General features: G+C 35.3%; 1 protein-coding gene across 2 annotated transcripts in view; it reads left to right on the plus strand.

Annotated features, from left to right (window-relative positions):
- Positions 1-14,997, plus strand: part of TRIM33 (tripartite motif containing 33) — a 114,267-nt gene that overhangs the window by 71,099 nt on the left and 28,171 nt on the right. For both annotated transcript variants that reach the window (XM_036088499.2, XM_036088500.2), the window contains exons 5-10: positions 6,138-6,254; positions 9,061-9,175; positions 11,250-11,396; positions 11,901-12,018; positions 13,402-13,676; positions 14,494-14,658. In XM_036088499.2, coding sequence (XP_035944392.1) covers positions 6,138-6,254; positions 9,061-9,175; positions 11,250-11,396; positions 11,901-12,018; positions 13,402-13,676; positions 14,494-14,658 — 937 coding nt within the window. The remainder of the gene's footprint in view (positions 1-6,137; positions 6,255-9,060; positions 9,176-11,249; positions 11,397-11,900; positions 12,019-13,401; positions 13,677-14,493; positions 14,659-14,997) is intronic.

Raw genomic sequence — 14,997 nt, forward strand, 5'->3', positions numbered from 1 at the left:
CTTTTATATTGAAAAATGGATAGATGGGTGGATAGATGGATAAATAAGTTTTAGAGCAGATATTTTTCTTTTCAACCCTAGATGTAGACCTACCTAGAGAGCTTTAAAAAAATACTGATGCCTTAGTCCTACTCCAGACTGGTTAAATAAGAATTTTAAATTACATCCTGGGTATCAAAAATTTTTATGTATGTTACAAATAGTGTTAAATCATCCCAGGTGGTTTTTGTTATTCAGTGAAGTTTGATAACCTCTACTTAGGAAGAACCTTTGCCAAACTCAATATTTTTCTGTAAATTCTTGCAAAGTTCCAAATGACTTTCAGATAAAATCCAAATTGCCGGAAAAATGACATGTAAATTCATATGTACCATCAGTTTTCTCAGGGAGCTAGGTTCAGAGCTATGGTGACAAATCAAGATTTTCTGTCCAAGTATATTGTTCGCTTGCCTGCCTGCCTGCCTGCCTGCCTTTCCTTCTTTCTTTCTTTTGTAGTAGGCTCCACACCTAGTGTGGAGCCCAGTGGAGCCTAGTGAGGGGCTTGAACTCATGACCCTGAGATCAAGGCCTGAGCTCTTACCCAACTGAGCTACCCAGGTGCCCCCAAGCATATTGTTTTCATGTGGTACATTTATTGTCAGAAAAAGCAGCTTGTTTCAGTATTTGTATTCATTCAGCTCTTTTTGTTCATTAGATATTTGAGGGCTTACCATGTACCAGGTACCATGCTAGGTGATGACTATACAATAATAAAAACAACTGAGACTGTCCTTGCTATCTTGGAGTCTGTATGAGTCTTGAGATTGAATATAAGGTTCAGTTGTAGTTCACTTTAGTGATTAACTCCAAAATAGAGTTAATTCCTTTTGGTTTTGCTAAAAAAAAATTTGTTAATTTTAGTACTATAGTTTGTGTGCCTATCAGATTATCTGAGGAACTCGTAAGTCTCAGATTCACTTACCCAGCAGAATGAATGCTTATGACTAGGGAGAGAATTGGGCGTGGCTAAGAGCTTGAATGACAGGAATATCAGGAGAGAAGATTTGAGAAAGAAACATTCAGAGTAATCAGTTATCCATTTGGCAAAGGGACAGGTTGGTTGAGATGTGTGTTGGCAAAAATGTTAATTGGTAAATTATTACAAAAGTAAAAACTCTGTTGTTTGGTCATTTTCCTTTGCAGCAATGCAGACATGCCTCTGATCATTTTATGATTCATCTATGATTTCTGCATGGCTGGTTCTGATCTTTGAGATCTCAGTACAAACTCTTCAGGAACCTTTTCTGGGTTTCTGATCTAGATTTTTTTGCCACTTGGGTCTTCTCTATCACATAACTCTAGTTAAATTTTTGTTTTCTCCTCAGTTAGAATGTAAGGAAAGGAAGAAGATGATGACCATATTTTGTTTTGTTTACTGTGGTATCCCTACCCTTTGAATACTTCCTGGCAAATAGAATTCATTGCATATCACTAACGACTGCATACTTTTAAAAGTTTTAAAATCACTAGACAATATCATATATACAGAGAAGTACCTAAAAGTACAGTGTAAGGAATGATTAAACAGGGAGTCTGCTTGAGATTCTCTCCCTCTTCCTCTCCCCCCACTCACACATGTGCACTCTCTCTCTCTCTCAAGATCTTAAAAAAATACTGATACTTAAAAAAGATACTGAGTCAGAATTTTTATATACTAGCTAAAAAGTGGATATTCAGTTTGGTTATAAACTAAGATGATGGGGCGCCTGGTGGCTCAGTCATTAAGGGTCTGCCTTCGGCTCAGGTCATGAACTCAGGGTCCTGGGATCGAGCCCCGCATGGGGCTTCCTACTCAGCGGGAAGCCTGCTTCTCCCTCTCCAACTCTCCCTGCTTGTGTTCCCTCTCTCACTGTGTCTCTCTCTGTCAAATAAATAAATAAAATCTTAAAAAAAAAAAGCCCGTATTCATTTCCCAGTCTTCTGAGAACCATGTTTTCAAAAATTTCTTAGCAAACTGCATTAAATAATAATTTATTTCTCAGTAATAAAAAACATATAATCATGATGATAATTTCTGTTCTAAACTACATAACCAGTGGTTTATATATTATCCTGAGTTTCTATGATTCTAATCAAAAGCACAGAAAGTCTGGGCACCTGTGTGGCTCAGTTGGTTAAGTGACTGCTTTCGGCTCAGGTCATGATCCTGGAGTCCTGGGATCGAGTCCCACATTGGGCTCCCTGCTTGGTGGGGAGTCTGCTTCTCCCTCTCACCTCCCCCCCGCCTTGTGCTCTCTCTCTCTCAAATAAATAAGTAAAATCTTAAAAAAAAATTAAAAAAGCACAGAAAGTCTTACCTAGCCTGCCTATCCTAACTAAATCATGGGCATCTGTAATTTTTACCTACACATTTTGAAATACTGAATATAACTGTGAGTTGAAGCCCAGGTTAAGAATCACTTCTACTTCATATAAAAGATTAACACCTAAGAGAAGGCTTTCATGTGTTTACATATTAACCAAAATTATATTTTATTATTTTATTATTTTTATTCTTTTAAAAGATTTTATTTATCTGACAGAGAAAGACAAAGCGAGAGAAGGAACACAAGCAGGGGGACTGGGAGAGGGAGAAGCAGGCTTCCCGCAGAGCAGGGAGCCCGAGGCGGGGCTCAATCCCAGGACCCTGGGACCGTGACCTGAGCCGAAGGTATACGCTTAACGATTGAGCCACCCAGGTGCCCCTCAAAATTATATTTTAAAAAAAGATTTATTTATTTATTTTGGAGAGACCTAGAGAGAGAGAGTGCAGGGGGGAGGGGCTGAAGGAGAGGGAGAGAGAAATTCTCAAGCAGACTCCCCATTGAGTTCAGAGCCTGACTTGGGGCTCCATCCCAGGATCCTGAGATCATGACCTGACCCGAAATCTAGAGTTGGGACGCTTAACCAACTGAGCCACCCAGGCGCTCCTAATGGAAATTATACTTAATCCATTTATTGGTTTTTCTTTTTTCTCCCCATTTCTGAAGTATTTCTTTTTTTGTTTGTTTGTTTTTTAAAGATTTTATTTGTTTATTTGACAGAGACACAGCGAGAGCAGGAACACAAGCAGGGGGAGTGGGACAGGGAGAAGCAGGCTTCCCTCTGAGCAGGGAGCCCCATGAGGGGCTCGATCCCAGGACCCTGGGATCATGACCTGAGCCGAAGGCAGACGCTTAACGACTGAGCCACCCAGGAGCCCCTGACGTATTTCAGCTATAATTTTGATTTGCTAAAAATGAAAATGCAGAGTTATTTATTCTGTTAGCTAGGAGAATCAGAAGTTGTAGCCAAAACTACTTCCACGTTGCTTTTTTGTTCAAGATCCAGTTAGTATTTTTCTTCTAATAATATAATTGAAATTAATCAAGTGAACAGAGACAAATCTGATTATCACTTTTCATTCAATTCCTTAATGCTATTATTTATTATCTGAATGCAACTTAAGCAAAATGTGCAAGTCTTTTTAGCATCTCGTATTTCTCTACTTTTCTGGTTTTGCTCTCTTTTCCTTAGCCTTCAAAATGACAGATCGCTTCAGAACTATGAACTAATATACATTCAGACTTTTTTTTTTCCCCAGTGGGAGAGCTTACCTTCCTCCCAAGTTTATCCCGAGTACTCTTACTCATCCTTAAACATCCAGCTCAAATGTCAACTCCTGTATAAGGGGAGGAAAGAACACATACTTAAATGTAGGTATATCATAGTGTGTTTGCTTAATACTTGTTCACATGAATCAAGAAGATATTTGTAGAAACAGGATTCCGAAACGTTTATTTTGAGGTGAGAAGAGAAATAAATTTGTACAGGGTTAAATTTTAGGAATTAAAATTTTGTGAATTATGATACTAGTTGGCCTTTCTACCAAGTGCCTTTCTATTTACTGACATAATCAAACTCTGTCAAAAGATCTTTATCTCAATTTAAAGCTCATTGAGTCACAAATGGTAACTGATTAGCATGGTAATCTCATATTCCTACTTCATTGGTACGGATTTAACAAGGTAAAATTTTATTTTTGACATAGAGAAATTGTGGTATATGGAATAAATCAAATGTTTTTCAATGAAATAATGAAATGAAACAACAGTCTTTGGGTTACCTATCTAACAGTAGATAGTTTTAATTAATTTTGATAGTTTTAATTTAAAATTAAAATACCCACATCTTTTTTTGCTGTTTAATATCTTAAACTATAAAGTGTTATTAGACTTTACATTACAGATAGGGTTTGGGTTTTTTTTTGTTTTGTTTTGCTTTAAAAATGAATTCTTAAAGATCGTAAAGTGGCCAATTTTATTAAGTATGTTTTACTACAATAAAAAAACTCTTAAAAAAATTCTTAAAAGCAATGCACAAAATAAAAACCCCACTTGCTGAATGTTCTCTCTTATACCAGTCCTCATATTGCCGTACATTTTGCCTTCTACTGCCCTCCATTTTTCCTTTACCTCTTGAACCCGAGCACTAAGTGAACTTTTCCTTCATCTTACCAAACTTTCCTCCGCATTCACAACTTTTTAACCTTTTATCCTAAATTTACCTTAAGCGAGACTTTTGCTGAAGACACAGACATCTAGATGCTCATAGTCTTCCTCTTAATCTCAATTTCTGCCTTTAGTGATTTCAGTATCCACATAGACAGTTGTAACTTTGTATCTTGAGCTCATTTCCAGTGACCTTCTCTTGACCTGCCTTAGCTAGGCATTTAATTTTTAGGTCATACCATAGACCTTACATTAACTGGAGCATGTAAACTCCCAAATTACCAAAGGTGCTGATCTCTGACAGAGTCCATTGTTCAGGCTTGTTTGTGCAGCTATGCCAGCTAGTGTTATATTCTGATACCTTATCTGAGCTACTGTCATAGAGTTCTAGCTGGTCATCCTGTTCTCTCTTCTTCGGATTTATCTTTTATATTTCTGTCTGACGATTTTCCTGGAACATAAATCTGATTATTACATCTTGGTTAGAATTTTTCAAGGGTTTCCCATTACTGAGAAGGTAAAATCCAAACATTAGTATGGCATACCCAGCCTTTCACAGCCTGATTCTGGATTTTATTAATTATTATCTCATATTTTGACCTTTGCCTGGCTTTATTTGGCTAAATTGAAGTCTTTGTAGTTCCCTAAATATGCCTCTGTATTTAGCATATGATAATACTATTCTGACTTTACTGTGAAGCTTTCGTTGGTATTAAGGCTGTGTTCTTGTTGCAGACTATATGTATCTCCATTATAGTTCTTATCACAGTATGGTATCATTTCATATGTGTGCCTATTTATTACAAGAATATGAACAATAATGGATTTTTTTTACTCATGTATCCCTAACATACAGAAGAATCCCAAAAATATTTGTTGACTTAATGAACAATTTACACAAAGGAACTAAAACTAGGAAAGAAAACCATTCTACCCTCCTAGTAGCCAAAGAACTGTAGTCTTTACTCTCAAGTGTAAATTTTCACACAATAATATTAGGAAATAATAAACACCACTCACGTTGACAAAGTTACAATAAAACTGGTGTTGGTGATTTTTAATTGGTTCAACTCTTGGAAAAATTTGACTAGTATGGAGCGCTGAAAAATTGTTTCAAATGGTGATTGTAAAGACAAGATAAAGAAAAGTCAGATGTAAAATTGCACATACATTCTATATACTTGTATTTTGGAATACGGAATAAAAAGGCTAAGGAATATATATTACAGTGGTAGTAGTGGTTTTATGATGTTAAAACTAGGGGTAGTTTCCCCACTTTTGAAAGTATTTTCTATAATGTTATATTTTATGATTTAAAATGTATACAACTTATTCCAATATTTGGATTTTTAAAAAATGTAATTCTGAATCAAAATCCTGATGTAAGAGCACTTGAACAGTTTTTAAGTTAATTTTTTTAGTCTTACAAAATGGCTTCTCAGGCTCGGGTCAGAAGGAAAGGGATTGGTAGTTAAAAGTTGCTGTTGAGGTAAGGTATGTGAGGGCAGCATAGAATGTCCATCATTTAAGTAAGGTCTTAAGTTTGAGTCATGTAGCAATTCATTTTAAGAATTTTAATAGTAAATTTTCCATTCTAAATGTAGTTTTTGTTTTTGTTTTTGTTCTAAGATACCAGTTTTTGGAAGAAGCTTTTCAAAACCAGAAAGGTGCAATTGAGAATCTACTGGCTAAGCTTCTTGAGAAGAAGAATTATGTTCATTTTGCAGCTACTCAGGTGCAGAATAGGTAAGTGTGTTGTCTTAAAACCATAATTTCACTTTAAGAATTAATAAACACAGTAGGTCCAGTTTACTTGTGTTTTCCTTCTATATTATATTAAACATATATAGAAAACATTTTTGGAAGGGTAAATCATATAAGTTTGAGTTTGGATTATAATATTTGTTAGTTGAGTAAGATTTAATTCACCAAAATTTTGAATACTCTTAAGATACATCTTTGACTATTTTATAATCAACAAAACTCTAGACTCTGTAAAGCCTTAAGTAACTGTGTAAAAAGCAATTAACACGTAGAGAGTTGAATTACAAATTTTAACTATGTGGGAGACATAGTATAGAGGAGAGAGTATGAAGAATGGTGGGTAAATTTACCTTCCCATCTGTAAAACAAGAGTTAAAAATACCACTTCTCTTAATAGTGTTATTATAAGATGAATGTATAGCACAGCTTGTGGCACATAGCAGACCCTCAGATTTTAACTGTTACTATTTATCAATAATACCATCAGTATTTAAAAATTTTATTCAGGTTCATTTCTGAATGAACTAAATTTATTGATAAGGCAAGTTGGAATAGGTTCCATAAATGAGTACATTAACAAGGTCAGGACTCAGTGTAGAAAGATGAACACTTGGAGCTGGCATAATTAAAATCTGTATATTCCTGAAGGTGTGGATAGGGTTAATAAGTATTTATTTTTCAGTTTCACAAATATTGAGACTTTTGGGTACTTCTAGAATGTTGAAGTTAATTTATGATTAAAATGATTAAAAATGACAATAGATACTCAAAAGTATTAAATAGATGAATGAGTGAATAGTACATTATATATTAGACCATAAGGTGGTAGAACTTTCATCTTACGAAGTGATACCAAAAGAAAACAAAGGCTATTCTGAGGTTGTAGATGTAACAATGCAGTTGACCCTTGAACAACGTGGATTTGAACTGTGGGGTCCACTTATATATTTTTTTCAATAAATATAACATTTTCTTTTCTCTAGCTAACTTGATTGTTAATATAGTATGTGATACATATAACATGAAATGTGTTAATCGGCTGTTTATGTTAGCAGTAAGGCTTCTGGTCAACAGTAGGCCACTAGCTAAGTTTTTGGGGAGTCAAAAGGTATACATGGATTTTTTACTGCATGGGGGTAGGTGCTCCTAACCCCCACTTTCCTCAAGGGTCAGCTGTATATACCTACACTAATATATTACATAAACTATTCATGGATGGTTAATTGTTAGAAAATGTCAGGATGTTTTAGTGATACTGTTATGTTGTGGGTGATATTGGAGAAGGGTGGTAGCTACCTTCTCATAAATAACAGATGAATGTCCTTTTCAGAGAAAGGATAGTGAGTTGATTCATATGGCATCCCGTATTTTTGTACAAATGTTTTGTACATATTTTATATATGTTTTTCTGAATCTGTGTAGAGAAGGAGAACAAGAAGTTTATGTGTTATAAAATTGCAGAGGGTTGGGGAGACTAATGATTTCATCTCCAATAAGATTTTTTTTTAAAGTATTGAAATCTCTGATAATACTTCCCTTTAGACACATTCTTTAATGACCTATCTCCATTTTTTAATGTACATTGATTTCTTTCTTCACAATTGAACATATAGTAGACATCCTTAAATCTAATGAGAATCTGACTATGGCTAACTGTTCTCTGCTTTTAGTTTGCTTAATGATTTTAGTCTTTGGCTGAATCATTTTAAGTTGGAATCTTACATTATCAGTAGTAATTAGCACTCTTATTTTTTAAAAAGACATCTTCTACACACTTTAATAAGAACAGAATTGAATAAAATTTTCAAATAAGTGTCCAAACATGCACTGATGTATAGACGAAGGAGGGAAAATTACACTATAATTACTCAGATTATATTAAAGTTACTCAAATTTGAATTGGGCAAAAAAAAGATATTTTAGAGGTTGAAAATATGGATAATAATTTGTAAAGAAGTAGACTGTAAAAGTTGAAGGCTGCTTTCTTTGATTGTTTAACATTTTACGTATTTATATTGGTGGGACCCCCCCCCCCAAACTTGTAAAGAAGTAGAATGTAAAAGTTGAAGGCTGCTTTCTTTGATTGTTTAACATTTTACATATTTATATTGGTGGAACCCCCCCTCCCAATGAAATAGGTATCAGCTATTTCATATCTGCAACCAAAACTTTTCATTGCCAAAATGGGAGCTTATACCTATTCTAAAACATCTGACAACTCTTTTACAAAGTTGATTGAAGTTGTTTTATACCCTTAATTCTGTACAGTAGGAAAACTGTTTTGAGCAGAACCTAGGGAGGGGGGGGGCGTGTATCAGAACCCACATTTGAAGTGGTTAAGTTGTAAGAGAAAATAAATGCTTCTAAGTTTAATTCCTGTTATTTCAACAGATAATTACTGTTTGCAACATTGTTCTTTTGCACATTGTTCTTGAAAAGTATTAAGTAGATCTAAGGTGCCAGATTTGACACTAGACAACAAATGTTGATGTCAGATGTTTATATATCACATTCAGGTCATAGGAACTAAAGGAGATTGCCATCTAGACTAATAAACTAGCCTTTATGAACTTAATTTAAAATTACTAAATATTCCGTTCTTTGTATAAATAACTTATTTGGACCAAATTGAGTGCTCAGGTCTACCGAAACATAAATTGTACATTTTGACAAAGGTTTAATTTTAATTACTTGCTTTAAGTGCCCAGTTGGATGAATTTCTGTAACAGTTGATGATTCAGACACATAGGATAAGTTGATAACCTAATGATGCATTTCTCTTATTCAGGATAAAAGAAGTAAATGAGACTAACAAACGAGTAGAACAGGAAATTAAAGTGGCCATTTTCACCCTTATCAATGAAATTAATAAGAAAGGAAAATCTCTCTTACAACAGCTAGAGGTACGGTTCAAAGCCAAAATAAAACAAAAACTGCTTCTATTGCTCTTTAGCTGTTTTTAATGTTTATTGAAAGCTCTTTTAGATTGGTTGGGGGGGCATGGAAGTAAAGAAAGTTAAAAACATTTTTTTATTTCATTTTCTATTGGAAAATAGAGCTTTATTGAGTTAGTTAATTTGCAGCCCAATTTAATAATACTGATTTTAGCTGTATAAATTAGGAGATAGTGTTGTCCTCTTAGGAATGAAAGAATTATTACTAAAATGTTATATAAACTAAGACAAAGCCAACCTGCTACATCCTCCCCACCCCCCAAGATAGGCCCTCAATTTAACTATTACATGTGAATGTATATTGGGAGTCTGCTTGAGTCCTTTGTGTGTTTCACTTTATTTTAAAAACATTCCATAGTTTTGCTAAAAATGCTCATTTTGAAATTTATAAACTTTAAACTTACAGATAATTTTGTTGTATTTTTTGTTGCATATTTTGAGATTAATATGTAGATATACATTTCTAGATAAGAATCAGTCAATTTGTGAAATCCAAATTAAGTTTTAAACAAAGAGTCGCTTCTACTGACCACATTTCATTGGTTTTCAAGATTTGGTGCTCTTTAGTAGGCTTAGATGATACGGGGTTGTGTTTTCTGCACCATTAAATGGTAGCAATTTAAACTATGTATTTGATTTTTTAACTTCCATTACTATTAACCTCACATTTTCCACAGTTTTTTTTTCTGTTCCAGTCCTTCATAGAACATTGTAGAAATATTAGACACATAGTTACATACAAATGAAAGAAATGATGTTGGCAGTGCTATTTCTGAATTTAGTCTTTTGAAATACATCTTTTTATTGAGACACAGTTGTGAGATTAAAAGTACTCTCGCACATACTGTTAAAGTTGGAGGTCTCTTTCTTGTTGTGCATCCAGCTGATGCATTTAACTCTACTAGATTTTTGTTTTCAAAAGGACTGTGTGAATGGAGAGCACTGAGCAGCAACTATTTTTGATAACCTTTTAAGTTACTGCAAATACATTTTAACTATAGGTCTAAAATAATGTTCTTAAACAGTTTCAAGAATTTTTGAGTGAAAAGATGCCTCTTAATACTAAAATATACAAAAATACGAAATGATAAATCTGCCGCATACTCCTAATATGCTAAATTTAAACCATAGATGTTTTCTAGTGTAAAAATGTTCTTAAACTTTGTAAAACAGGTTTTCCTAAGCTTTGTTATAAAGGGATGATTTCCAGGGAAGTTGTGAATCAAGCTTCTATCAGTTGAATACTTTTATCCCCTGTTTTACATTACAAAATGAGCAACTTGTTTTCTTAGGAAAAAATTTGTCCAATAAATCAAGTTGAGGCATTAAGAAAAATGGTTAAGTACCAAGTAGATAGGTTGTTTGGCATGCCAGATGTCAAAGTGTATAGGACATCACCTATTGCTTCTAGGAGTTTTAGTTCCCAGATAGTTTAATTTTCCTTTGCAGCATTTCCCCCAAAATTGGTCCTTCAACTCTTACTGACTTTCTTGTTCTTTTATGAACTTTTGTCGTTTTAAAAGTTTCCCTAACTCTGCTCTTAGAACTTTGGAATTTACGTTTCTCATTTTGTCTAAAGTATTTAAAGGAAGAGATTTTAACTCTAGCCTCATGCTGCACCAGTAGGTGGCCCTGGCAACACAGAATTTTCTTTGGTCTGAAAAGTAGAGTTGAGTATATCATGTTTCTCAAGGTCAGCTCATTATGCCATAGATTCTGTGTATTGGATCAGCCTAATAATAGATACTATTTTTAATAAAGACATTTTTATCTTCTGAAGGAAAAGAGAGACATCAACTAACATTAATTTCTATATATGGAATGTCCCTTATTAGCTTAGGGAACTTAAGTTTTAGTTCCGCTTTTGTTAGTGTCTTTTCTTTTGATCAGAGACTCATTAAGTAATGAGGTGCTTGTCAACTTATCCTAATTTTAAAAAGTAATGTAGGTATTCATTTGCAATAAAGATTGTGAGTTGAATTTTTCATATAGAATTTGTCATTGAATTCTTATTCTGTTTCAGAATGTTACAAAAGAAAGACAGATGAAGTTACTGCAGCAGCAGAACGACATCACGGGCCTCTCCCGGCAGGTGAAGCATGTTATGAACTTTACAAACTGGGCAATTGCGAGTGGCAGCAGCACAGCACTACTGTACAGCAAGCGACTGGTGAGACACATAGTATAGTATATTTATGGTCTCTAAGTGGACTCTATTGAGATACTTATATTCAGTGAATTGCACTTGGGTAAAGTGTAGATTTTGTATTTTTTGCAAGTGTAACCACCGCCACGTTAAGATACAGAAAATTTCCGTCACCCACAAAAGTGTCCTTGTTCCCCTCTGCTCCTGACCCTAGGCATCCATAGTCTGATTTCTTTCACTTTCTGGAATGCATACGAATGGAATCATACAGTATTTACTGTCCTGAAGATACCTAATATCGTAATGTACCTAGTAGTTTATCACCATCGTAATGTAGTTTATCACCAGAAATGTCAGAAGTTCAAGCATGTGCATTTGGTTGCTAATATAGATAGCCGTTTAAACACATACTGTCTCATCTGAGATTGATGTTGTGGGGCTACATGAGCTTTTTATGTCTTTATCATGTATGTTTTCTCAAGTGATACTTATAATTTTTAAGACTAATGTGAATTTTTTCCCTTTAAGATTACTTTTCAATTGCGCCATATTTTGAAAGCACGGTGTGATCCTGTGCCTGCTGCTAATGGAGCAATTCGTTTCCATTGTGATCCCACCTTCTGGGCAAAGAATGTAGTCAATTTAGGTGAGAAATAATTAGTTTTATGAATGTAACTGGGTACACTGAATTAGGAGGAGAAAACATCTAAAGCAAATTTTAGATACTTGAAACTTCACTCTAACATGTAAACTTCTTGGAAAATATGTTCCTCATTGGGAACTCGAGCTATGTTCATGACATCTTTAAGAATGTTGAGCATCTCCTATGTGTAGATTTTAAAAATGTGTATCATTGCTAACTTTTCCCCATCTTTTAAAATTGATAATGACTGTTTCATGTCAAAAACTTAGCAAATGGGGTTTCATTCTCTGGAAGAATTTATTAGATGCTTAGTAGTTTGTATATAACTTGTACCAAATTGTCCACTAGAGGAGGACCTCCAGGATGCTGATGTGTCTGAAAGTCATGTACTGAGGAATGTTTGAAAGATAAGAGTAGCTCTTTTCCACACGGAAGAGAAATGGACTTCACTCTAGTTACTCCACAGTGTGGACCTGCGGACCATAGGTGAAAGTTACAGGGAGACAGACAAACAGCTCAATTCACAACAAAGGCCAAAAACTTCCCGACAATTAGAATTGTCTACAGATGAGTAAACTCACTTTCAAAATAGTCAGATCCTCACCATTGGAAGTTGTAAAAGCAGAGGTGGATGGCTTTCTGTAAATAAATAATCTTTGTGTATATTAAAATTTGGTTATAGCCTTAGATCAGGCATTGGCAAACTGTGTGTGGCATGGTAGCTGAGTTTGTTTTTTTACATTTTAAAGAGTTGTAAAAACAAATGAAAATAAAAGAATATATGATAGATCTTATGTGGCCTGCAAGGCCTAAAATATCTGACCCATTAAAGGAAAGGTTTGCCAACTCTGCCTTATATCAAACCTTCCTAAAATTTGCTTTCTATTCCTAGAAAACACTGGGCTCAGTAAGAGGCGAGGAAAATTGTCATTTTTAACGACGTAAATGGTTAAAACATTCCATGTTTCCACAGACAGTTTTGGAGCAGTGTCCTACTCTGCCCTGTAGACTTTGGAAATTCAAAGGCAGATGGCATCAGCATTAGCAATCTTAGGTATCCTTGAGTCTGTCCGGGAGAATTGATTTTGACTATGTGGGCCTCCTCTCATAGTATCTCTTTCAGATCTTTAATTTTCTGTGCATTTGTGTAAGTAAAGAAAAAGGGCAGGTAATATATTATTCTGAAGACTCAAAGTCAATTATTTGGCTTTGGACTATGTTTCTGATCTTCATTATCTTTAAACCTAGCTCCCATCTCTGCTGTACTGTCAGAAGCTTTGAGTGCTGATAGTTGTCAAAGGAAAGAGGAAAAGATAGTGACTAATCCACAAAGTAGATGATATAATCATTTATATGCAAATTATTCTCATTTTTTAAATCCTTCAGGTAATCTAGTAATAGAGAGTAAACCAGCTCCTGGTTATACTCCTAATGTTGTAGTTGGGCAAGTTCCTCCAGGGACAAACCACATTAGTAAAACCCCTGGACAGATTAACTTAGCACAGCTTCGACTCCAGCACATGCAACAACAAGTGTATGCACAGAAACATCAGCAGTTGCAACAGATGAGAATGCAGCAACCACCTGCACCTGTGTCAACAACAACAACGACAACACAGCAGCACCCTAGACAAGCAGCCCCGCAGATGTTACAGCAACAGGTGAGTATTACTACATCATGACATTATTGACAAAGTATGAAGGCCTCAGGATTACACTCTGTCCTGTGTGGATGAATTACACATTTCAACGTTACTAGCAGGGACAAAGCTCAAAGGTTAGATTTTAAATATTTGCTCTGGGTTTGGCAGGGATTTGGGGGAGATGTGAGGAAGGGTATTAAATAAATACTTACCATGGGAAACAAAATTAATTCACTAGTACTATGGAGGAACACAAGATTTTATCCCTCCATACCAGATATTTCTTGTTTTCCACATGTGGTTTTGGGCCAGAGGGACAGATAGTTTTTGCCTAGGATCTGATAAGTTCTTATTTGTTTATTTATTTCATTTATTTATTTATTTAAGAAGGGGATGGGGGAGAGGAAATCTGGAGCAGACTCCACACTGAGTGCGGAGCCCCACACAGGGCTTGATCCCACGACCCTGAGATCACAACCTGAACCAAAATCAAGAGTCGGACGCTTAACCGACTGAGCCACCTAGGCGCCCCATCTGATAAGTTCTTTAGGCATTTGTTCAAATCATTTCCATCCCTGTATCTCTCCTGATCTCCCCACCCCCATCCAAATCAAAACCATTAATCCAGGGTTGGTTAAGTTAATGTTAATAGGCTATAAATACACACGTGTATTGAGAGGAAGGGATTGGGGCTAGAGATGGGGAGAATGTGACTTACACTTTTTACTTTATGCCCTTCTGTCCTGACAGAATGATTTTTCCCATAATATTTTATAATTGCAAGGTATATATATAAAAAATACTATTACATAAATGCAATTTCTGCTTTTTGTAGCCTCCGAGATTGATCAGTGTGCAAACAATGCAAAGAGGCAACATGAACTGTGGAGCTTTCCAAGCCCATCAGATGAGATTGGCTCAGAATGCTGCCCGAATACCAGGGATACCCAGGCACAGCGGCCCTCAGTATTCCATGATGCAGCCACACCTCCAAAGACAAGTATGCCTAGAGTTACATTTGTAAGAATCATACAATTTTAAAACTAAAAGACATCATTCTTCTTAATCAGTTGGGGGGGCGTGCTGTGTGGCCATTGATACCTTTGAGAATTTGATTAGTGCTGTGTATTTTCTTGTCCCAGAAAAATACACATACACATGAATTCAATTTTAAGAGCTTCTTTAATGACATTCAACCCATTATATCCTGTGGGTTAAGAACCCTAGTCCAGCCAATTCATTTTATAGAAGTAGAAAACACAGGACCTTGTTATTTATCCACAGTCACAAGAGGTAATGGTAAAGTCAAGATTAGAACCTTAGTTTGCTGAAATTGTTC

The sequence above is a fragment of the Halichoerus grypus genome, chromosome 5 (genome assembly GCF_964656455.1).
Source record: "Halichoerus grypus chromosome 5, mHalGry1.hap1.1, whole genome shotgun sequence".
Classification (NCBI taxonomy): domain Eukaryota; kingdom Metazoa; phylum Chordata; class Mammalia; order Carnivora; family Phocidae; genus Halichoerus; species Halichoerus grypus.